The 26,118-nt window shown below is 44.5% G+C and overlaps 1 protein-coding gene across 5 annotated transcripts in view; it reads left to right on the top strand.

Moving 5' to 3' along the window:
- LOC125430952 (sine oculis binding protein homolog) overlaps nucleotides 1-26,118 on the top strand; it is a 202,671-nt gene that overhangs the window by 114,193 nt on the left and 62,360 nt on the right. For 4 of the 5 annotated variants that reach the window (XR_007244261.1, XM_048493362.1, XM_048493377.1 and 1 more), the window contains exon 5: nucleotides 3,364-3,459. The exons of the other annotated variant lie outside the window; for it this stretch is intronic. Coding sequence is in view for 3 of the 4 variants with exons in the window: in XM_048493362.1 (XP_048349319.1) it covers nucleotides 3,364-3,459 (96 nt within the window). In the remaining variant the exon portion in view is untranslated. The remainder of the gene's footprint in view (nucleotides 1-3,363; nucleotides 3,460-26,118) is intronic. 5 annotated transcript variants of the gene reach the window in all.

Below are 26,118 nucleotides of genomic sequence, written 5' to 3'. Positions count from 1 at the left end.
AAATCCTGTGCACAGAGTAAGAAACAACTGAGAATGGGACAGCTTTTAGGAGAAAAACTGCTGGAACAGTTAAGAAACCCCTTCCCCAGCAGGACTATTCTCTGCAGTACGGAAACACCCACTTTTGTAAAAACAACCAACAAAAATGATTGGGAACAAAATACAGAAGGGTAAGCAAGGAGTTTCCCAATCTAGATCTGGCAAACCTACCCTACCATTCCCCATTGTGGAACCTGGTAACCCTATGAATCACAAATATCTTGAAACAACAACTTCATGCTTAACTTAGAAGCTGTTGTGTAGTTAGTGTCTGAACCATAGTCATTCCCCACCTTAGACAGAAAGATTTTAGAATCTGGCTTTATTGCTGAACAGTCATTCGGAATTGCTGGAGTTACATATTCATGCATGAAGGAGATGGGGATGATTTGTACATTTCCCTCTCTTTACCATGCAGTGGTGCCTTTTGTTTACAAGGGTCCTCCATCCTTCTGTGTTCTGGCCCTTGCAGATGTAGATAAATATTTAAAGATATGAGCCAAACTACACATAATGAGCTATGAGTCTTCCTCCCATGTTTAAACTTTTTAAAGTGTCTTGTTTTTGATGACCAGAAGGGTGAGGAACTGCTTAACATTTTCCCGCTCAGGATTGCACCCTATAGCTGGTTTTCATGCCTTCACCCCAAAAATCTCCAATCATCTCTCACCAAAGACACCAATAATCCTATTAAACAGGAAAAGAATGCAAAATGCAAGCTATCAGCTTCTCTGCCTGCAGAGCACAGAGCATGTAAGAAGACTAGTATTCCCAGTCAGGAATGTCAGGAAGCTAGGGCCCTTTCCGCACGGGCCAATAACAGCACCCTAGGGAGGTAAAAACGCCGCCCCTAGGGAGCTGTTCGCATAAGGGGTGAAGTTGCATCGCAGCCAGCGGCTTCCAACCGCTGCCATGCGAACGGCAGCAGCTGGAAGTCTCCATTCCCCCCCTTTCCCAAACGCTTTACCGTGTCCTCCGGCCTCCGACGCGTCACACAGGCCAGGGGACATGCCCCCCCGCCCTGCGACTTCCGAGCTGTCACGCAGGGCAGGGGGGGCGTGTCCCCTGACTTGTGCGACGTGCTGGAGGCTGGAGGCCACGGTAAGGCGTTTGGGGGACGGTGCAGCCTGCGCAGAGGCTGGGCCGTCTTCCCCACTGCAACCGGGACTGTTCGTGCAAACGGTCCCGCGGGGGTTGGGTCGGCGTCATGTATGCCGACCCAACCCCCAGCGTGGCCGTGTGGAAATGGCCAAGGTGTCCGCTACCTAAAGCTGTCCATGGTGCTCTGGACTCTGCCTCTGGTTTGTCTTCAATCTTTGCTTGCTGACTTTCTGTCAGTGCATGGCTTCATGTCAGATGTCTGCCTGCTTGTCAGGTGGACAGACTACCCGTTGAGTGAGCTCATTCCAATAACTCTACAGTTATCAACTAGCTAAGAATGTACATAGACAGTTCCCAACGTCTGTCAGCATGGCTGTTTTTGCTTTTAAACACTGGTGGATGTAAATATTAAAGACTTGCTGGAACTCTATATTTTTAGGAAAGAAAACAGTAGAATGCAGAGATACCACTCTAGGCTTGGTAAGCTCATAATAGAATGTTAAACTAACATAGCCAATAAGAACATTGATTTTTGCTATTACTATAGGCAAAAGCCAAATGATATAAAAGACGTGGTCTGTTTGAAGTACATATTTTGTTTATTACTGAAATCTAAACCTGAACCTGTTTATTACTGAAATCTAAATCTCACTACGCCGGTGGGATTATTTCCATTGACTTCCATGGACTGCTGGTCAAAGCTTAGAGCAGGGCTGAACAACTTGTTCCTTTTGAACCACCAAGTATTTTCCCAAGGGCTTTTATTGCCTGCCTAGGACCGGAAAAAAATGGTTTAACTGAACATTTGGTAAGCCCAATACATGGCCTACATACTTTTGCCAATCAGTGCCCTCAACACTATCACAGATTTCAAAGTGGATTCTGTTACCTTCGCAAGCAGGAACAAACATCTTTTTTGAAGGCAAGCAACATGACAAAATATATAAGGTGAAAATATCTCCTATCAATGACAACACTAACAAAAATTAAAAGCTCTGATATGTGACACTTGAAAATAGACAGTTCACACTACATTAAGAAGGGTTTAATATCTGTCATGGATTCATAGATATGTGGTTTAAAAAATTCCACACACACTCTTGATCAATATATCACACCAGGTAATTCTGTTTCATTTTTAGAGTAGACACAAATTTAATTATGAGAGCAGGAGACCGAGCTACCTGCTGCTTGCTGTATCTCTCTCTCTCTCTCTCTCTCTCTCTCTTTCTTTCTCCACCTCCCATTCCAAGTTCACTGGGTCTTATTTAAATAAGCTGGCCTGGAGCCAGAAGCTCATCATTTTAATGCAATGTAAAATGGAATATGCATAATTATATGCAAGCCATATGTGAGAGAGACATCTCAGCTGTGAATTTTAGGAGGCCAGGAGAGAGGGAGAGTGAACAGTCAGGGATTAGATGAGATGCGAGTATAGCAGAGTGCAAGTGTCATCCAAATGAATGGTGTAATGAGCAGGCTGCTGACAATCCTCTTTTCACCTACCTCTCTCGCTTAGCTGTAACTCTAAACCAGAATGTAGTTGTAGATCAGAGGGAAAATCATGCATGCTAGGCGTGTAGTTGCTAATGGATTGCATTAATGTCTCCATTTAAACTTTAGCTTCCTTAATTAATAGTGTAGATTAAAATAACTCACAACTTTTAATGCATCCTCTTAAATTAAATATTTTAACATGTTTGCCCTCATTTAGTGCCCACTCCTTTCACATCTTTACTTAGAATAAGGGGGAAATCCATTTAATAGCATCAATGCGTAAATCATGATTGATCAGTTTTTAAAGAGAATTACCTTTTTTTAAAAAAGAAAAGAAAAGAAAATTAAAGTGGGTGCATACTACTGGTTGAATATTGTTTTAAGGTTAAAAAACTGTAGCATGTATGTAACTTAATACTTAAAATGCAACAAAATAAATAGAAACTCCCAAACATTCAAAATAGCTGAAATGATTATTTGGGGGGCTTGTCTCTGTTGTTTTGAACTCTTACACCAAAATATATTTGCATGTTTTTCCTTATTGGTGTACAGAGCATTCCAAGTTCAAATATCTAAAAGGTGTACTGCGTATTTAAGCAAACTTCTTAATATTGTTGTATTTTGGGATTCCCGTTTGTTTTAATGATCTGAGCTGTTATGCATTTAGCTTATTTTTTCCTTCCATTATTTGTAAGTCCCTAAATAGGCCATTATATTTCCCTTCAGGCTAGAGATGAAGATGGACATGCTGAAAATTTTCCCCTGCAGCACTATGCTAAGGAAACTCCAAGACTTGCCTTCAAGAATAACTGCGAACTACTTGTAAGAATAACATACTTACAACAAGTCTAGATTGTTACTTTAGCACAGTGAAAACAGTTTTTGAAAAGCTTTTGTTCATTATTACATAACATTATGAAATATTACAGCTTTAAAACATCCTGTACCAATTGCTAATGCTGACTCTTATATAATTGAACAACTTTGACCTCTCAAATTGCTTGCAAATCTTTTACAATTCATCATAGAACTGGAGTGGCCTTGCGACAGTATATTGTAATAAAGTGTCCTATTGGAAAATATTCAGGGGTGGCCAGTAAGGTTCAAGTAAGGAAAAGGGAGACGGAAAGGGAGTAACGTTACTTAAATGACCGAATCATTTCCCCTTCCCTTGGTTTCCTTTTTATATTTTAGTTATTTCATTGTTTTCAGAAAAGGTTTTTAAAAACTGAGAAGCGCTGACACGCAGTACTCCCTTTAGAATTCAAAAAGTATATTAAGAGGCTTTCTCTTGTTCTGTCTGGTGGAGAATGGATGAAAGCCAGCAAAGCACTGACAAGAAGCCTGGAATGTTTACAAGTCATAAGAGAGATTATATCAGTTGTGAACACATATCTGTTCCAGAGCATGATGAATTTTATTTCATGTTAATATTCTCAGCTAGGCAAAGTTAGCAGCAGACAGGAATGCCTCTTATATTTCTATCTGGCAAAGATTTTGGGCCCTAATTGTTGTCATTAGTACCGTATATACTCGGGTATAAGTCGACCCGTGTATAAGCCGAGGCACCTAATTGTACCACCAAAACCTGGGAAAACTTATTGACTCGCGTATAAGCCGAGGATGGGAAATGCAGGAGCCAGCTTCCCCTGCCAAGTCTCTGATGGAGGCAGGCAGGGGATCTCTGCACCTTGCTCCTCACTCCCGCTGCCATGGCAGCTAGAGCAAGGCTACTGCAAGGCTTTGACAGGCCCCTCACTTCCCACCATGACAGGGGAAATGATGCAGAGGCATAGGAAGAGAAATCAGAGCCTGAGGCATAATGGTACCCAAGCCTGCATGCAGCAGCCCCCACATGAGGCCACACACCCCTGCCAGGCTGAGCACAAGTGCAAGTGCTCCAGAAAGCCCTGACTACACAGAGCCATATTGGCTCCATATATTAATGTAGCTGGGTTGCTATCAGACAGGTCCTGCCTTTGGGCTATCTTTAAAGTTATGGTGAGTATTTTTAAAATTATAATTTTTACCTGTAATGTAGGTTTAACATGTTGTTGTTGCCCTGAGCCCTTTTGGGATGGACAAGGTATAAAACTAAAATTAAAAATGAATTCTAAATTTTGTTTATAGCATACCCATGAGTCTTTGCTGAATATGCAAATTATTAATCCTCTGTGGGATTATCCTGCCCCCCTAGCCCTGCCTCCTTTTGCAAATTAGGGGCTGCAGGGGGACAACCTCTCTCTCCCCCCACCTTCCCTTTCTTTCCCTGGGGATTACTGCTTGCCGCCTTCCTTCCCCACATCGCTGGCCACTTCCTATTCTCAAATGAAAGGCACGTCTCTTCTTTGCTCTTTCCAGCAGCTGCAGACCGCATTGAACTGGGTGGGAAGGGGGGGTGGGCTGACCGGAGAGTGGGGTGGATTGGGTGCGTTGTGATTGCCACGGGAGGCTGCTGTCATCTGGCTAGATTGGGATGAAGGTCCCCAAAAGAACTCCCATCAACTACATACACAGAAAGCCCTGAAACAATAAATTCTAACATTTACAATACAGCAAAAATAAACAACTCCCTTCCCACTAGTTCCCAACAACTTTGCAGTTACCTTAAACAAAGTGTTAAGAGCTTATAAAGAAATAAATCAAGGTCCCAGCCTGGTAGCCTTGCTTCCTCCAACTTCATGAATTTCTGCAGGCTCCTGCTGCTTTGAGTCTCTACCCCTTTCTGGGTCAACCCATTCTGAACATAGGGGCTACACCAACACGGCAATTTAACCTGAATGCTGAAGTTTTAGTTTAGAAAAAACAGTTGGCTCCAAAGTGCACATTACTCAGGACTAAGCTTAATGGTAGTCGGTGGCTTTGCTTTGAAGCAACCATGCAACGTGTCAAACTGGTGAATCTTGACCCTAGGAGGGTTTACTCAGAAGCAAGCCCCATTGCCAGCAATTAAGCTTACTTCCAGGTAAAGAATAGCGCGTTAGTTCTTCCCATGAAAATCAGTGGGATTTAACAAGCTCTTAACAAGGTTACCTACACTGCTTCCCCAAAACTAGGTTTTAGGTTTAATGCTAATAATCTCCCTGAAATAATGACATTATTATCATACTGGGGGCCTGGCGGGGGGAGGGGTGTGCAGCACCCCGCTTCCCTTCTGTCAGCATTTACAGTAAGCAACTGACTCTGTCTCATTATGCAAACTCACTACACCTTCCCTTCGAGGAGATTGTCTGCCTACTTGCAGGAAAGTGAAGGGGCAAGGGAAGAGGCCACCTCTGGAGCTCCAGGCACGGGTGCCCCATGCTTCCCATTTCCTAACAGCCAACAGAAGTGCGGGTGTTTGCATGCGCGTGCGCGTGCGCACGCACAGGGGGATGCACTTTTCCCAGGGCAGAGCACTGAGGGCAAAGGCATCCCTTTCCCTCTGCCTGCTTGGCTGGCTGCCTCCTCACCTTTCCACTGGCAAGGATCAGAGAAAGCCACTGGAGCAAACCCAACAGACGACTTGCTTTTGCAGGGAGGGCTCCTCCGGGCAAGATCTGGATTTTTTTCAGGGCAGGAGGTCTCCCTGCAAAACTGAATTCGTGGATTTTGCTGAGCGCACCAAGCCTAGGGACCTTGCAACGTCTCTCCTCCCCGTCCTGGGCTCCCACACACTAAAAGTTCCATTGCTCTCTTTCCCAGGGGAGGGGGAGATGACAACCACAGAGAGGGCTCTGACTGTCACCTTGGGCAGGAGTGCCTAGGATTTGCAAAAGGAAGCAGGGCTAGGGGGGCAGGATAATCCCACAGAGGATTAATAATTTGCATATTCAGCAAACCCTCGTGGGTATGCTATAAACAAAATTTAAAATTCATTTTTAATTTTAGTTTTATACCTTGTCCATCTCAAAAGGGCTCAGGGCAACAACAACATGTTAAACCTACATTATAGGTAAAAATTATAATTTTAAAAATACTCACCATAACTTTAAAGATAGCCCAAAGGCAGGACCTGTCTGATAGCAACCCAGCTGTGTTAATTGGAGCCAGTATGGCTCTGTGTAGCCAGGGCTTTGGAGCACTTGCACTTGTGCTCAGCCTGGCAGAGGTGTGTGGCCATGTTGGGCCATTCTGTGTCCTCCTCCACCTGATGATGCCTGTGAGGTCTTTCAAAGCTTCCTCTCTCTGCCATGGTGGGAAAAGAGTGAGCTGTCAGATCTACTAAAGCCTTGACTCATGTATAAGCAGAGGAAGGCTTTTTCAGTACAAAAAAATGTGCTGAAAAACTTGTCTTATACTCAAGTATATATGGTATGTGAAATGAGCACATCCAATTCTAATATTTCCTGTCTAGTTTACTCAAAGCAGAAAGTGAATTGCCATTTACTTAAATATTCAAGATCTTGATAGGTATATGGCAATGTCTCCCTTCTATGTGAGTTTCTCACTTGCATGTAAGTAAAATAGGAACTATTTCTGTTTGTATCAGTGGCAACAGTTAAGCAAATTATTTGAAGGGACATAGCAGCTTTGTTTTACAATAAGTAAAGAAATAAAGTTAATGGGACAGAGATTATAAAATAAGTTTTACTGAGATTCAGTACTTTATAAACAAATTATTCTTTGACCTATGAGATTTTATTATTATATTTATTATAAAATGGAAGGGTTGAGATTGTGGCTAAACTGGAGGGGGAGGAATCAAGGATCAAAGTGTACCTAATAAGATGATTTTTCTAAAAGTAATCCCCACTGAATATACCTGAGTAGGATTCTGAGTTACACTGCGTAGGATTGTCTCTTATGCCCCTTCCACACACGCAAAATAATGCGTTTTCAAACCACTTTTACAACTGTTTGCAAGTGGATTTTGCCATTCTGCACAGCTTCAAAGAGCCCTGAAAGCAGTTTGAAAGTGCATTATTCTGCATGTGCGGAATGAGTATTTATCCAGTGCTTTCCTTAAGTGTTCATAAAGTTGCCATACATTAGTTTAGCAATCCTTACTTTGTGAAGCAGGACAAAGTAGTGTTGGGATTCAAATAATTTAACAACTGATTGCTTACAAGCACCATTTTAACAACCAGTTTTGCCGAAGTGGTGTGAACCTGGTGAATCCCACAACTGGGTCAAAGTATAAAATTTGAAGAAGACAGCTTCCACAAGCTGACCTGGGCTTTCAGCTAGGACAACTCAGACCATAATTCATACTTGTAATTACTTAAGATTTCTTTCTTTGAGCTCTGTGATTCCCTTAATACTGAATAATCAGTCACAGGATATGTTACTGAAATTAAGTCAAGCAACTCTTGCAAACAGGCAAGAAAAGACTCCAAATTAGCTATAATATAAAAGCATTTTGGCCACAATCCCCTTCATTAGGGGATATATTTTGAATCCCACTATCTATATTTTGAATCTATATTTTGAATCTCACTAGGCCAGATCAGATTTGCAACTGCAGTACAAAGAGTTTTTTATGAAGTATGTGCATGTGAAAATATTTATCAAAATAAAGCATAGATGTAGCATGTTCACGTAGCATGTTCAATGGTTTTTTCTGCACTGACAATTTAAAATGTTCTGCAAATGTTTTAGGAAGAACCATTTTGGCTTTTTTTTGTCCACATAGCGTGGAACATTAAAGCATAGCTATTGAAAATGATTCTTTTCCCCACTGCTCCATCCTGCCCACCATTTTCTGCCACTTAAAATCATCCATTCTGTCTGCTATTTGTTGTTTTCCACAGAGGTTTGCTCCACTTACAGCACAGCCACCTGCCATTTCAATGTTTAGAATACATTAATAAAGTTCATTTTGCCTACCAAGTTCATGTACGTGTCATTTTTCCTTTTTTTATTTTCAGTGAGATGAGAATATTATGTCTTTGTAGTTTCGAAGGTACCTCATTGAAGAAAAAAAGGAAAAATGACATGTGCGTGGCATTGGCAGGAAAAACTTATTTTATTCATATATTTTAAGCATTGAGATGGTGGGTGGCTACATGGTAAGCAGAGGAAACCTTCATGGAAAACACAGCAAATAGTGGACAGCATGGAAGATGACCAGTGGCAGAAAATGGCAGGCACAACAAAAATAAGAGAGTTTCTAAATCAAATGTGGGAAAAAAAACCCCTGCACTCTGCATAGGGAGCAGGAAATGGTTCTAAAACATCAGGAAAAGGGTCACTAGTTCAGTGTTTTCAGATTAAAACGTTTGAAGGAAAAATAAAATGTATGCAGACATCCATGCAGACACCCTGCAGGAAACATTTTATTTGCCGACCTCATGTTTTATTTGTGGTGTGCAGGATACCTTATAATCTGTTAGTATTTCAGAATGTAGCTTTGGCTCATTCTTACATACAAGTATATCACTCAATAATATAAATCTGATGACTTGAAGTAAGAACATGTGATCTTCTACTGAAACCTATTAAGTTTGCGGTTGCATCAGATGAAATGAAAGTTATTGTCATGGAAGTGGCAGGTATATGCTAGTTATTTCAGATTTACATACATTTAATGAGCTGATGTAATTGCTGAATGATGAACAAGTACGTATGAATTCAGTTTTCACACATCATTGTTGATGAGCAAATTGCATGAATGTCCCCTTCCAGTGAAATGCTTTTACATGTATATTTGTAACAGTATTGTTTAACAGTTGGACTGTGAATGCAGAATGTGATATCAGAAGCTAGGTATATGTTGCCAAATGACTTCCACCATTGAGCAGTTCATTCAGTATTTTTAGTTGCTGTTTGCCCATGCTAATTATATTTAAGGAGCAGATTATTCCATTATATAGCTGCTGTGAAGTTTAAATATTTATAAAAGATAGATTTAAATCTCTGGACCTGCTTCCATTTGAGCTAACATATATTTCAATGCAAGCCTTGGCATCTTCAAAACTTTTATATGTCAAATGAATGAATTTATTTCTTTTTGTATTAGAATAACATTAATTAGACTATGCCTTGGCCTGCAATAAAAATGAATCCCATACATTTTTGCATGCACAATAGAAATGCAAGATTTGTCACACAGAATAGCGAGTGGCACATTCTTAAAAGTTGTCATTTAATTTAAATATAACTTTACTGACTCTTGAAATTATGAGTCAAGCATCAGCTGAAGGAGGGCTCAGTAACTTTGCATGTACATGGTCCCAGGTTCAGTATCTAACATAGACTGTTATGAGATCTCAGGAGGTAGATATTGTGAAAGACCTTTCTGTGTTTGGACCCAGTCCGAGGAGGCAGTACTAAGTAAGGTGGATCAATGGCCTGATCATATAAGCTATATGTTCATAAATCAACCTTTCTGCACAGAATTAATTAATCCAAAGGTATAATTATTCAAAATACTGGGAGTTTTGTTAATTTGTTTTCTGGGTGGAAAGAAGGAATGTCTTTCATACACAGTGTTACTTAACCCTACTATTCCTCTTTAAAAGGTGTAAATGCATGACTAGTTGTACCAAAATACAGATTCAGAGTGTAAATTCAAATATGCATCTGAAAACAGTTCAGCTACCAAGATGGCATCCCCATCCAGATACATATGCATTCCAGTGCACATTTGGATACATGGCCAGTTCATTTTGGTGATTCCTGATTCAGCTTGTAAGACTCAGTTTCTATTTCAGTTTATATATTGCCTATTCAGAATAACTGGAAGTTTGTTAAATACAGTCATAGACCAGCAGAATATTCAGAATATATATTTAATAGCTGGAGTTAAAGGGGAACAACAATCTTCCTCTTCTATAATTTTGTATGTATATTTTTTCTAGTGGCCTCCTTTTTGGATACACGAGGAAATAAGTATACACTCCTTTTTGGATATGCTAGGGATAGCCTTATCTCTGTGGAAAAGAGTAACCTGTCATTAATGGTGGGAGGCAATGCTCTCTCTCTCTTTTTAAAGCAGTAACATTTTAAAAGTTTTAAATGGAAGAAGAATTAAAACTTGTTTATTCTTATGAGACTCAGGAAATCCTTGGGGTTCTCTTAGTACAGTGCACAGTAAGTTTTATAATAGCCTGTCAGAAGAAATTGGAAGCGTAGGCTCGAAAGTGCTTTCTTAGCTTTAGGGTTCAGATGCCATTTTTCAGTGTGGATTCCTGCATCAAGTACACTCTCTTCAGCTTCCGCTCTGAGGGTGCTGCCAGGATGGATCGAGGGGATCAAGTGCTGATGGAAGCTGTTTGTTAGCAAGCTCCCAGAAGAACAAGAGTACATGGGTAGAATGTTAATAACCTGGGTCATAGACAAGCATTGGAAGCCTTAACTCCTACTTGGACAGATTTCTAAGCCCAATAACCTTACTATGTTACAAGCCATATGTTTCTCAGCAGTGTTTTAATCTCTGAGTATTTCTCAGTATGTCAGATAGAACTTTGCCACTCTTTACACAAAAACAGCTACACATAAACCAGGGAAAGAATCAAATGCTTGGACAAAATCAAGCTCTGTCCATGCATACAACAGCTCTGTTTATTAGGAAAACCATGACAATTACAGTTTTGGCTAACAAAAGCAGCCTAGAAATCCACTGTGCTGTTATGAGGCCACTTTATGGTATTGATTTCCCACTTGAAATCCAAAGTGTGCTGTATGCTATAACATTTAATACAGAACATAGGAAACCAGATATAAAACTTGGCAGTTAAGAATGCTTGAGTCACTGAGGATGCTGAATTTTCCTTGTGAATTACAGTGAATTCAGTCACTTGGAAAATTAGGTTTCCTGGAGGTTAGTGTCACATAATAAAAATAGAGAACTAGTACATTACACAAATATTTTGTAATAAAGTTAGGCAAGTGTAGTAACTTGACTGGCAGATCAATCCACTGCTATTGAACAGTGAGAATTTTATAAATTACATGCATACCTATAAAATGTTCATTGAAACAGAGAAGCAGCTTTTTGTTTTTGTAATGAAAGCAGACTACAGTTCTTTGGAAGGTGATAATGGAACAATAATGCAGTCCAGCCACTGTTGCTCGGGAAGAGGAAGAAAAGAGTAAATGCTTTTTTAAAAGCCTGGGCAAAATAAAAAGGCTGGTGAAAAGGCTACAGTCCCTACTGTAAGGAGCCCAAGATTCCTGAGCTCTTGCCCAAGTAATTGCAAGCTCCCTGGCTCATCTTAAGTCAGAGCAAGGCAGATAAAATGCTAGGATACAATACTGCATATATTAAAATAAAAATATATATCTTGCAGTCTTTCTGTATGGAATACAAAACAGTGTCAGGGGCTTGGCCTGTTCCTATATGAGCAAATGAAAGGTGGCCTGTGAAATTGTTGGTTTTTCCCCCTTTTCTGTTCAGTTGCTAATAAAAATCACAACAGTATCCCACATAGACAGAGTCTTTGTATACTTATATAATTAACGGCAGAAGAGTCTTACTGCAGAAAAAAATGGAACAAAGTGAAGAGAGAGAAGCAATGGCACATCGCCATTATGCCCCCTTTGCTTCTTCAAGCATGCCAAGGAAAGAAAAATAGTACTATTTACCATAATACCAAATCTAGCTACATGATCAATTTTTCCTGTTTTTATTTTAAATTTCTTTTTATTTCTTTTACAAATGCAGCTTCTGGAATTGTTTGATCAAGAAGAATTATGAGGCGAGAAAAGGAAAGCACCACCCTTTTCACCCCTGCCATTTTTTTGTGGGGGAAGAGCCATTCCTTCAGCTGCTTTTATTTCTTCTGGGAAAAGCTTACCATATTCCCTATCCCAACCCTAGTCTGGTTAATAAGCAGCTCAGGGGTGACTTTTCCAGCATGAAAATGACAGAGAAGGAAAGGGTTGGATTTTTCTCCATTCCTCACAACATTCTGTTCATTGATCAAACAATCCTGGAAGCTGTGTATGCAAAAAAAAAAGCCATTTAAAATAAGCTGGGTGACAAATGGATTATGTAGTTCAATCATACATTACTCCCTGTACACCCTCAACCCCCTCCCCACCCTTGCTGGCAACCTGGGTTAATGCTGGATAGACATGATTTGGGTTACCAGACTGGCAGTTTGCCACTGGGGTGAAACTAAGGTGGGTAGCCTTTTTCCTCTTCAGAGCATCTAACACCCTGTCCTCCTGTTGCTCCTATTTCTGCTGCTATTACAAAAAGCAGAATGCTTCTCAAGGGTAACTGTGAATTTTTAACCAATGATGAGGGATATTAACAGTAACAGGGTTTATCCCTGCCAAAGAGCAGAGACATTGGGACACTGAAGAAATTATGGCTGAGCTGATAGTGCTGAAAGAAAGGTTTACACACACTAACCATATCACTCTTTCAGACCAGATAAGGAAATAGCTCTAGTCAGCTCAGACCTGAAAGTCTTGCATTGGAAGAAAAGCAAAATTGCTGCAATATAGCACTTGTTGGAAGAAAAAATTGGACAAAAATAGGGAAAACAAGATTTTGAAGGAACACCATATAGATTCTTAGTAAGAAATGAACAAGTGAATGGTATTAATATTGGGGAAAGCAATCTGATGTCGAAGTCTCTGTTAATAATAACACAAAGCATTTATATAGCATTTTAAGCATGTGCATCTCACTTATTTTATCTTGGATTTAGTTTTTATCTTGCATTTAAACAGCCTTGCAGAGTAGGCAATTGCTACTGTCCGTATATTACAGATTGGGGAGAGGACAAGGAATGTCTTATTCAGGACCACCTTGAGAGTTCATCTAGAAGTGATATTTGAACCATGGATCTTTTGGATACCAATTAATTGTTTTAGCCACTGTGCAGTTCCAAGAAAATAATTTGTAGTTCATAAATCTGGCATGAGTGAATTATATTTAGTTCCTATATTTTAGTGATTGGATGAAAGGAGCATTTTGTTCATTACCCCCTCCCGCTATTCCATCTCTCCTCCATGCCGTTCCTAGGGATTCCCTTTTCTCCCCAGGAACAGATTTGCGGGGGGAGGGGGGGTATTATGGGCTGTAGTAGGAGAGGGAGGCAAGAGAGTCCAGTGGTGGGATTCAAATAATTTAACAACCAATTCCGGTGGTGGGATTCAAATAATTTAACAGCTGGTTGTTTACAAGCACCATTTTAACAACCGGTTCTGCCGAAGTGGTGCAAACCTGCTAAATCCCACCACTGGGAGAGTCATATTGTACAGATGGAAAATCCTTCCATCCACAGAAACCTTGGATCCAAGTAATCATATGTATATTATTATTATTATTATTATTATTATTATTATTATTATTATTATTAGTTTTATATACCGCCCTCCCCCTGAGGGCTCAGGGCGGTTCACAACAGGTTAAAACATACATTAAAACATAATTTAAATTACATAAAAACAGAACCCATTTAAAAATGGCATTTATCTCTATACCATCATACATTTTCAATCATAGAATCATAGAGCTGGAAAAGATCACAAGGGCCATCAAGTCCTACCCCCTATCATGCAGGAACACACAGTCAAAGCACTCCTGACATATGGTCATCCAGCCTCTGTTTAAAAACCTCCAAAGAAGGAGACTCCACCATGCACCAAGGCAATGAATTCCACTGTCCAATAGTCCTGACAGTCAGAAAGTTCTTCCTAATGTGTAAGTGGAATCTCCTTTCCTGCACCTTGAATCCATTACTGTATGTCCTAGTAGTCTCTGAGGCAGCAGAAAACAAGCTTGCTCCCTCTTTGACATGACATCCCTTCAAATATTTAAACATTGCTATCATGCCCCTGTTAAACTTCGCTTCTCCAGAATAAACTTCCCCAGCTCCCTAAGTCTGCCTTTGTTGGGCATGGATTCCAGACCTTTTACCATTTGGGCTGCCCTCCTCTGGACACATTCCAGATTTCAATATCCTTCTTAAATTTTGGTACCCAGACCTGAACACAGTACTCTAGGTGAGAATCATAGAATCCTCTATGGTTGTATTGGAAGCTACATGACACAATAACCTTGCTATAGTTAATTCATTCTGCCTCATGCCTGGATGGAAAATATGCTTGGAATAATATGTACTGCCTCCTTGAGCTCCAAGAAAAAGGAAGGTGGGATATAAACAAACAAATAGTGGTCATGCAGTGCTATCCTAAAAAGACTTATACCCTTTTAACCTTGTTAAGGATGGTACTGTAAATCTTTTACATCCTCAGCTGTTTCTGAACTTGCCAATTTCAGGGTAGACACATCAAAATATTGAGCATGGCTAAATAAAACTGCAATTTTAATAGAGAAATATAAAAATAATTGTTGGTCCAAAAATTGCTTTCATGGTCGAGCAGGACTCTGAGGTTCCCCCTCCCCCCCAAATAAAAAATAAAAATCACACACTGGGAAAGCATTTATATAAACAGCTTTACAAATGGAAATAAGCAGATCTACAGAACTGAATGAACATCAAAGTGATGAACTCACCACACATGTACTGAACATTTCAAGTGATCAGTCCTGATACTCTTAGAAATTATTGTATTTTGAATCTTTCTACTTCTATGTAAAAGGAATAAAGTCTTCTTTTTATGTTATACTAATTGGTTAAAAATGTAATGCATATCAATTTTAATTTAATTGGTTTTAGTACTTCATTTAACTTATTAAACAGAAGCAGGAACACATAATGAACAGCAGAAGCCTTGGCCTAGCATCTGCCTATATTCTCTTCTCAATTAATCCATTATCGTCCAATGGTGTGTAATTACACATTAAGAAAGTTATTAGATATCACAGTTTGACTATCCCAAGAGACTCATGAATAAACCAGTGAAACCACCTGTAATGTACTATGCTTAGATTTGCAAATTGTTTCCCGTTTTCTCTCTTTTCCCCTTTGTTAGATGAAGATGGAAACAGTAACAATTAACTTCAAGTGATTTGCCTGTAGTAGTTAAGAAAATGGAGGCAATGTGTCTCAACTGGCATTCTTTTTTGGTTGTGACTATTTCAGATTCACAGAATTATCTCCTGTTGAGGTCCCTCCCCTAGCCAAACCCTGTACCCCCTCCCAGGCTTCACCTCCAGATTTCCAGGAATTTCCTTGTCTAGACCTGGCATCCCAAAAAAAACTAGCTTAATTTGTATGTGGACATTGAAATGACAGATATAGGGGAGGCTGTGAAACTGTTTTTGTACTTAATTGGAGAAAAAGGCAGAGAAACAAGTGCAACACTATGCAGAAATTCCCCAATAATACTGTGCGGCTGCTTATGATACTGCACTATTTCGATGCCCACTACAGCCTCAAAGGAATGAAACAGTAACAAGGTACAATATATTACCAGGTCTCAAGCATTGAGAGAAGGCAGTGGAGAGAATTGTGTAAATCTGAAAATGGCAGCAGCCAGCTGCAACTTTGGAGATGTTAAGAACTCACTGATAACAAACAGGATAGTCTGTGCAAACCAGAACACAAGTGAAGGAGAGATTACTTGAGGAAAATTTGTTTGCCTTTAGAAGCTAGTGATAGACAACAGAAGTACATAAAGAAATACAATGTATAAAGTCCAACAAGAAGAGATGGAGTACACAAGTACATTAGTGAACACTTTAGAGAAGTGTTCTGTGGAGTAAAATACCTGCAAAAAAAGAGAGATAACCAGTGGGGGGGGGGGAATACCATAACCATGATGAAGTGAACCATTTTACATGCAAGTGTCTCTCCAACTAAAACAAACCCAAATCTAGAGTGTATATGCTAAATATGGAGAATGACAATAATTGTGAATATGGAGAATGACAACCATGTTTTACGCAGCAGATCAAGTAATAAATGCAATACAGAAAAACTTGGCAAAGCACCAGAAACACTTGAATGCAGCCATGGTAATGGGGAATAAAACAATATGATTCCAGTTAGGCTATGGTGTTATCTACAAAATTCCTAGGCATTTTATGAATCCCAATATTCCCCTAGAAGAGACCAACCAGATATTAACAATGTATGATCATTCTGTGGCCATGTATGCATGCAGGACTTACCCTGTGGGTGTTTGCTTTGCAGGGTTTTTTTCCTGTGTTTTTTTTTAAAAACCATGAAGTGGAACCACAAAATGGCAGTTTCAGTCAGCTAGTGGAGGAGGGGAGGTGGGAAAAAGAAACACTTTTTCTGTTTGTGCTATGTTGACCCAAAAAAAGCCAAAATGGTTTTTTTTTAAATGTCTGCAAGACATTTTATTTGTGCTGTGCAGAAAGGGCCTAAGCAAAGAATAAACTGCAGGGGCAGACCCATACTTACCACTACTAGATCGTCTGAATACTTCATTTTTCCATCTCAGAGAGAAACCTGTTACCATGAAATGCCTCTGAAAATTCCAGCCATAGATGTGGGTGAAACGTTAGGAGCAAAAATACTAGACTATGGCCATTTCCCCACTGAGAAATTAAAGCCAGATACAACCAGGTTTCAAAAGAAACAGCACCTTTTCATTGCGGTTTCTCCCTCCCCACTGCAGCGTGTGTCTAGTGAAGACCTCGATGTCTATCGCAGTTTCGAGCAATGCAACACACCCCACGATCGAACGTGCAATCTGCTCAACGGCTCTGTTCTTCCTCGTCCTGATTAGCTGTTGCAGTGTTGGGGTGGGAATTTTTTAAAAAACTTTTTTTTGCACATGCGTAGATAGAATTTCCCCGCCTATGCAGGCAGCAGCTTTCTTCTGATTGGCTCTTGTGTTGTAGCGGGAATGGTAGCTGTTTTTCACGCTAAGCGACTTTTTCGGCACTCTTTACCTGTGCAGCTGCACTGGCACGAAAGTCTAATTTTAGTTTACAGTTGGCCAGAAATCACGTTCCACGCAGCCACGTTTTAACATAGCCGCCACCAGTGCAAAACAAAAAAAGAACTGCCCGCACATCGCGCACAGCCCACTGCGCTTTGATTGGCTGGAAGGCTCCACGTCACTCCCTACAGTGGGAAAATAAACCTAGGCCCTTTACGCATGGGCCAAAAACAACGGCCTGGGGGCGGTAAAAACGCCGCCCCCAGGCCGCCGTTCGCACAGGGAGGCATCAGGCCGCCCTAAACAACAACCCTTTAAAGGGTTGTTAGCGCCCGGGCGCTGCACGCAACTGCCAAATGTATTGAACATGCTGCCTCTCTGGTTTGTTCATTTGTCTCGTTGTTGAAAGCCGTTGCCTACGACGCTTTCGTCCTCCCACCCTGGAGGTCGGAGGGCAGCGCGGCAGGGCTTTGACGGCCAGCAGGCTTAATTTTACGGACAAGGTGAGTGGACGGGATAGAGAGAGGCGGTTCGCGCGGAGTCAGCTTCGCCGCTGTCGGCCTCTGCTGGCGCTCGGCCGATGCGCATATTTAACGGTTACTTCCACGCCGGCGGAATTCTCGCCGGCGTGGAGGCGACAGGGAGGCCGTGCGGAAATGGCCCTAGATTCTGTCCCCTGATCCTCCCCACTGATCCAACTTGGTGCATGTTTTTTAAAAAGGTTCTCTTCCATGCAGGTTCTTAAAAAACATGTGATAAGTGGGAGATGGAGCGTCAGAACTGGGATGAATCTGTGTTCGGCAGTTAAGCAGTGGGGAGTTCTTGCTGAAACCTTGATATTTCGCGTATCACACGATTAATTGACCATGGGGAATCACCGGTTTATTCAGACTGCGAAAGCCTTCAACAATACATCTAACACAATGGTGAATGAGTATAAGAACTAAGATCCTTTTACTCATAGGGGGAGATTACTACAGTCTGGGTTCATTGGGACATCCCTTGGTGAGTTTAGGAGACCATAGCAACAAAGACATCAGTCAGCCAGAGATCTTCCTGTCTTACAACCTGAAAACAAAGTGACATTGCAACAACTATCAAAACAAGATTTCTATCTGGTACAGTCTGGTACAAAGCAATGGCAATACATCTAGCAAACCAACAGTCATATCAGGTGCTGCTGGATAGTGGTTAGAACTGAAAATGAACAGAAGATAACTAAGGAAACCAGTAGAAGCAGTGGATGATGAGAGGCAAACCAACAATCACGTGGGAGAGCAGCAAGAAGGAATGGATTGGAGTTTCTGTCACATGTAGGCAGAGATGGAGAAACACAGAAGAACAGTCCAGTACAGAAGAACAGCAGAAAACAAGAAACTGCACCAAGGACGGGCCTTGGGGTTGAGATGGAGAAGAAGACAGGAAGACAGAGTTGATAGAGGTCACCCAGGAACATACTTAAAGCGGGCATGTTATGTGACACTTTGAAGATTGTGTGTAAAACTGAATTTAACCTTTTGTTCTTCTGAAAGAAAAGGGATCTAGCAATGTGGAAGAGGCTAGTTATGTTTTAGTTCCTGGGAGGACACAGGAATCAGGCAAGAGTTTTTTCCCAGTTGGCCCTGGGTAAAGTGAAAGAAGACCCAGGTTGAGAGAGCTCTGTAAATAAGTTATTAATATACAGCTGTCAGTTGTTCATGAATAAAGACTTTTTTAAAATGACGACAGAAAAAGCACCTTCTGAAACAAAGTCTAAAGGAAACTTCTGAAAAGCAGTAGTGCGGTTCAGGGAAGTGAAGGACAGACTAAACTGTACACACATGCTCTTTTGGCTCTGCAATCTGTCTGCAAATGAGAGAAACAGATGATCAGAGAACCATTGTTAAATCACATCCAGGCACTATTCGCTTAGGTTGGTTTAGATCAAATCAAATTCTGGAACTGATTGCTGCGCAATGGATTTGAATGTTTGCCTAGCAACTAGGCAGTGTTTTGTTGATGTGATTTTTAATGCTAGAAAGAACAAAATTTACTATGTAAAGACACAAAGGCTTTGCTTGTACTCAAGAATATATTCAGCAGTATTTTATTATTAATGCATAACAAATGAAACCAAGAAGAGTCTTTTATTTCATATTATGGGGTCTATCTGGTTCTAAATTGATGATCTGGAAGAATAAGAAGCTAGAAATTGCTTGTGTTGCTGGCCTTTGAGAGCTGTAAGAGGCAGCTTCCGAAAGGCATCAGTCAAATTCTTTAGACAGGGGTTTTTTTTACTCCACCAAATAGATCAGGGTGCCTCCCAGAATAAAAAAAATGCTGCTTATTTTTTCCTCCTATGGAAAAGTATTACTGGATAAAAATGAGTAACGCTGAAGAAAAAATGTTCAGATAAAATAGCAAATTAGGTAACTGTAGATAAAGCAGCTTGTTTAGGCAGTGGGTGTCAGTGTTTCATTCATATTTCTGTGATGGTGGAATATATTCTCTAGGTGATGACCCCTACACACAGGTACTGAAGCCCATCAATGCCACAGCTGCTGAATCCTTAATAAGTGTGCAGAAGAGGGAATGTGGACTGGTGTAACTTTTCTCAGAGCAGAAATTTTATGATTTGGTGTAGTCGTGCCGCGAGGTCAGTGTAAGAACGAGACGAGACGCGATGATTTCATCTGGTGGAGAGCCAGCAACGGGAGCTGGTGTCTGTGTTCCAGGCTTACTCTCTCGCATGCTGGTTCCTGGCACCTTTATTATGATTCTAGAAGGGGCGTAGAAGGGCGGAACGGGGAATTCGAGAGCTGAGAGATGGGGACTGAGAGATCATCATGTGATGCATGATCTCACCTGGCTGCTACGTGCAGAGAGGAGCATCGGCGTCTGGGCCTAATCCTCACCTGGGGGCAAGGCCATTGTCCCTTTGTCCGGGACACCCGGTGGTTGTGAGCCAGGTAGTTCATGACCTGTGACTCATCGGGGATGAGGGTGGGGAGCCGTGCGACCAGAAGGCCGCGAGGAAGCCGCCGTGCCGGGCTCTACTTCTACGGTGCTGCTGGGTCAGCAGTGCATCCCTACATCTCCTCCTTTTTTACATTTTAGAAGGAGGCCAATGTTAGGGCGATTTAGGGGACGCCGCTTCTCTGCCGTTGGCTGCTTTTCGGCGAGCTGCTTGTGCAACATTAGGACTTGGCTAAGTATGTAAGGAAAGTCAAGGGGTTTCTTACACATGTTACAGGCAATATTAGATATACATTGAATGAAACAAGATCCGACAATGAGGCACACAATCAAGCCAATGCAGAGCTGTACAATAGCATTTCAACCATCCCCGGTAGCCAGCTCCAGAGGGCTGACCACCAGTGGGGTAGAAGCGTCATGCTTCAGATTAGAGACAACAACCTGCAGTTCACGACTTTCATATGAATCAAATGGGAATTATCAGGAAAGATTAAAACAACACATATTATGTACATTCTCACAACCTTGGTGATGCAATAACAACAAATAATCAATAGCGGCACGATTATCTAAAGTCGCTTGACGAAGTTCCTGCTGCTCGGAGGCCAGAGCATCCAGAGCAATGGAGGTAGAGTTGATGGACTTCGTCAAGGGCACAGGCCAGCCGGCCAATGGTCTTAGCGTTGTAAGAAGCGAGTCCGGGGACTCCCACTAGGGAAGTCGCGAGGGAGACGAACTCCGCTTCGGAGAGGGCAACCGCATCGCTCCGGCAAGAGGGGTCGAGGGGCAGAGTGGAGCGGCGGCGGTGGCGCCCGGGCTCCTGGGATGGAGCCTGAGGCAGGACGATGGTGAGGCGACTAAGGCAACAGAGAGTCCTGGCAGAGAGCCGAGCAGGGATGTAGTTGAAAGTTCTCTCCCCGCAAGTCCAGAACCAACCCTTCGGGAGCAAGATGTTCCCGTACACGGGGGGAATGTCCTCTATGCGCGTGCAGTTCCAGTTGGCCGAACCGGTGAATGGGCCCGGGTCGGTTCCTCGTCTCGTCGCGCCGGAGATGCAGGCGCAGGTGTTGGATTTGTGATTAGCGACAGTCTTGGTGACAAGGGAGAGAGCGCCGGCCGGGAGGGTTTGGACGACGGGTCCCCAGTCAGCGCTCATAGAGTACTTGATGGATGAAGCATTCATAAAGGGGCTTAAGCCAGACTCCGCTAGGAAGTCTCCAGGGGCTTTGCAAACAGGGAGCAGGCAGGAGCTTAGCAGGCTCCCGACTCCTAGGTACTGGCCCAGGCAGAAGGACGAAACGTTGGCAGCGGCAGCAAATTGCTCCCAGATGTTGGTCTGGTCAAATCTCGTCAGGGGGTGGCCGACTGCCACCGGCAGGAGGCAGCAGAGCAGGCAAAGGATGGTGGCCGTCGAGTTGGCAGTGATGATTGCAAAGAGGGCGGCACAGAGGTTCCGGGCGTCTCGGGGTGGCCTTGCTGGGCGCAGCAGCTCTTTGAGCTTGGCTGGCGGTTGCTTTGACATTCCCCAAGGTCGGCCGGATCTGTGGACCGTCGGGGGGTCGGTGGCGGCGTTCCCGCCGAGGCCGCTGGGTGGGATCCTCCAGAGAGATTCGCTCCATCTCCGGGATGGGGTCGATTTCCTCCTGGCGCCATTCCATGGGCTGGCCTGTCATGGCGAGTTGGGATCCACCGGAGATCTGTAGGAAGAGGGACTGAAACACCCCCCTTCCCCAGGTTATAGGAGGGGGCCGGGTCCTGCCGGGCTTGGAGAGCCGATGGCGGGAGGTCAAAATCAAGTTTGTTAAATCAGGTTTGTTGGGTTTAGTGTTTGATATAGGACGACAGGTTTATTTTGCAGCCTGCGTAAGGGTTGCTTTTAATGCAGTCTACTGGGGCCGCCCACTCCTCTTTCTTTAAATTGTTTGACAGGAAGGGCAGAGGGTAGGCGATCCTGATGGAAGCTGGCTTCAGGGCCATCAGGATGCGCCAAAGCGAGGGTCCGATCCTCGAGGAAGGAGGGGCAAGCGGACCCTGGGGGAATTGTGGGTATGCATGCTTAATTTGCAACACAAAAGAGGGCTTGGATGCGCTTTTGGGTGATGGATGCATCCGGCAGACAAAGTAATCAGGCGATTAGGGGTAAATTTCACACACAAAAGGGGAGGGGTTCTTTCTTTGCGGGGAAAATGTACTTACCGCGGACCTTGGTGGTTAACAGCTGAGAGGCTGGAATGGTGCTGAATTTGTAATCGAGATATCTTGGGGAATTGCCGCCCGCCGAAACCGCTCCTTAAGGGGCGGCTTTCAAGCCGCCTGGCCTTGCACAGCCGCCAGGCGCTGGGCAACCACAACCCACACAGGTTTGTGTGTGAATTTGGTGCAGCAGCGTCCCTTTGACTAGAGGCCTGCCCTGGCGGCCGAAACCACTCCTAAGGGCGGTTTCGGCTAAGCGCCTCTGGCGATGGTAGCCACAAGCCAAACAGGTTTGTCAGGGGCATAGTGGCGGCAGCCTCTTTTAAACTGGGGCCTGTCCTGGCAGTGCTCGCGGTACCAGGACAGGCCCCGATTTTAATCCAGGGAGGGCCAGTCAGCCAATTGGCCCTCCCGCCTCTGCTGGTTGAAAGATAGAGGGAAAAGAAAAGAGAGAAAAGGGGGGTAGTTTCTGCGGAAGTTCGAGAATGAGTTCGAAGGCACAATTAGGACTCTATGATCTGTGTGATGGGTTTATCCATCCCAGACTAGGGTCGTTTTGACCTGGCTCATGAGGTCCCTTCCCAGAGATTGACATGGATGTCCAGAACGATGGGGCGGACTGTGAGCTGTCAGCCGAGCCCTGGGCTGTGGACCGTGAGCGGGCGGATGCTCCTGGCCTCATGCGGTTTGTTTTCCCCACCCCCCCAGATGTGCGCGGACAGGTCCTCCGGTTGGCCACTGGTCAGGCCACCGGGCTGCTCTGATGACGGTCACATCAGCACCGGGTGTCCACCAGGCCCTTGAACAGACACCCTCCACGGTGAGCTCCAGATACGGGCGGGAGCTTCCGATGGGTGTTTCCACCGCTGCGATGGTAGTATTGGCTGCGCCCTGATGGCTGCTGGGGCTTGTGGCCTTTATTGTGTCGGCAGCAGGCAGCGCAGGGGGCAGGAGGGTCAGCTGCGGGCAGCTGGTCCCGCGGGGCAGCTGCTGTGGGCTGTTTGCCCAGACTTGGAGATGGATGAGTCCCCAGCGCGTGGAGTCAATGACTCCGGGGATGATGAACAATCCCTGCTCAGCGGCGGAGGCCTTTGGCAGCACCAGCCCAATGGTCCCGGTAGGGATGGGGTCGCCATATTGGGTTGGGGCGACGAGGACCTCGTGGGGAACTTAAAGGAGATTGGCTGGGTGCACATGAGCGAGATGCCACGAGAGGGGTGGTTTGGGTGTGGGTCTTGGTGTTTGGGCCTGCTCTAGTACTCTTCCCCTTGGTCCTGGGCTGGGAGATGCCCGGGTGCGAAGTTTCCCGACGGGCAGTCGCTTCTCCAGTGGAAACCTTTCTGGCACAGGGGCATCGGGTTCTTGGCGGCCTCGAGGCCTTCGCCTTGGGGAGGACCTCCATCGCTGTAGGCCCCGCCGGGCTGCCTACACTCCCTCCGGAAGTGTCCTGACCTGCCGCAATTAAAGCAATCACCTTGGGGCTGTCCCCTGACGGTGGAGAGTGCTGCGGCAAGGAGGCTAGCTTGGTGGGCAGAGGATCCGATGTCCTGGCAAGCCTTAAGCATGTCAGCCAGTACCGGATCTTTGCCTAGGCCCATGATTGCTCTACGGCACTCAGTGGAGGCGTTCTCTTTGGCGAGGCGCATGAGGAGCTCGTTTTGGGCCTCCTCGCTATCTACCTGCCTCTTAAGGGCCTCCTGGAGCCTGTTCACAAAGTCGGCGTAGGGCTCTTGGGGTTTTTGTCGGATGGTGGAGAAACTTTGGGTAGGTTGGCCTGCATTAGGGACCTTGATAAACGCCTTGTAGGCGCATTCCGAGGCGACCGTAAGGGTGGCCTCTGGCAGGACAATCTGATCGTTGGGGTTGGCGAAGGCATCGAAGCCGTAAAGCTGCGCGGCGGTGTAGGCGCCGCCTGAGGCGGCTCCCCTAGTGATACACTGCTGGCGGAACTCACTTTCCCAGATCACAAATTGTGCAGGGCTCAAAAGCATGCGAAAGGTGGTCTTCCAGTCATCCGGAACCATTAGGTGATTCCTTGCGACTGCTTCTAGCATGCCTCTCACATAGGGGCTGGTGACTCCTACGTCCCGCATCGCTTTGCGGAGTTCGGTGAGGATATTATAGCTTAAAGGGCGGTACTCGACAACCCGTCGAACAATACCACCCTCCCCTCGGTATCCGTGGAAATGAACGGGCATAAGGCGAGAATATCGGGTATCGTCTTCCGCCAGGGTTTCCTTTTTTCGCAGGTCGTGGTTAATAATGCCTGCGAGGGTTTTGAAACCCGCGCCATTACGCGCATACCGACGGAGGTGCTATGGCTTCAGAAAATGAAGGCGGAGCGAGGGAGGGGGCGGTCGAAGTCGCGGGAGAATTTGAAGGAGGCAGGGGAGCATTGGGGCAGAAGGAGGACAGGCCCAATTTAGAGGATAGAGAAAATTCCGGGGGTGAAACTGAAGTTGAAAGATCGAAAGTAGGGCTGCCTACAGCAAGGGAGCCATAGGTCTGCAGGCTGATGGCTACATAACATTGTCTCCACGCCAGTAGCAGCGACACCGGCGCTACGAGGCTCTGTGCTTAAGAGTGCGCCCGATGTTTTCCCAATCCTTAAGATTCAATGTCCCCCCCTCCGGGTACCATGGACATTGAGCTTCAATCTCCTCGACCAATTTGCGCAGCTCCCCTCTCTTTACGGGGACCCTGCCGCGTTTCGCTAACACTTTTAGCTCGTTAACGTGCTTGTCATAAGCTCTGCTTTTGCAAGCTCCCATACTCACTGGTGTTCCGTCGGACGAGAGAGTGTCCTAGGACTCGAGTCCCTGGATGCGCCGATCCAGCGGACGGGCGATACCGAAATGGGGGTCCCTGGATGCGCCGATCCAGTGGACTTCGGTACCGCGGCCCTTTCCCAGGCGACGGTAAGCAGGGTGGAGTTTCGAGGATTCCCGGGTTTCGGCACCAGCTTGTAGTCGTGCCGCGAGGTCAGCGTAAGAACGAGACGAGACGCGGTGATTTCATCTGGTGGAGAGCGCCAGCAACGGGAGCGCGGGTGTCCGTGTTCCAGGCGACTCTCTCGTATGCTGGTTCCTGGCACCTTTTATTATGATTCTAGCGGGGGCGTGTAGAAGGGCGGAACGGGGGGAATTCCAGGAGAGCGGGAGAGCGGGGGACTGAGAGATCATCATGTGATGCATGATCTCACCTGGCTGCTACGTGCGGAGAGGAGCATCGGCGTCTGGGCCTAATCCTCACCTGGGGGCAAGGCCATTGTCCCTTTGTCCGGGACACCCGGTGGTTGTGAGCCAGGTAGTTCATGACCTGTGACTCATCGGGGGATGAGGGGTGGGGGAGCGGTGCGACCAGAAGGCCGCAGGAGCGCCGGTGTGCCGACGCTCTACTTACGGTGCTGCTGGGTCAGCAGTGCATCCCTACATCTTGGCTTGTGTACATATGGAAAAAACCCTTTCTATACAACAATTAAATCTCGAAGGAACTATGTTCTATAGATCACTCTGTAAAGAAACCAATACTCCATCAAGAAAGAAAACTACACTCCATCCTGAAAAAAACTAACAGCTTTGTTATTGCTGTCCTTAGTTTGTTAATCCACCCCCGCCCTCTGGGAAAAAAGCTTAT

The sequence above is a fragment of the Sphaerodactylus townsendi genome, linkage group LG01, assembly GCF_021028975.2.
Source record: "Sphaerodactylus townsendi isolate TG3544 linkage group LG01, MPM_Stown_v2.3, whole genome shotgun sequence".
NCBI classification, from domain to species: domain Eukaryota; kingdom Metazoa; phylum Chordata; class Lepidosauria; order Squamata; family Sphaerodactylidae; genus Sphaerodactylus; species Sphaerodactylus townsendi.
Note: the sequence above shows the minus strand (reverse complement) of the source record. Positions and strands in the feature narration are given on the sequence as shown.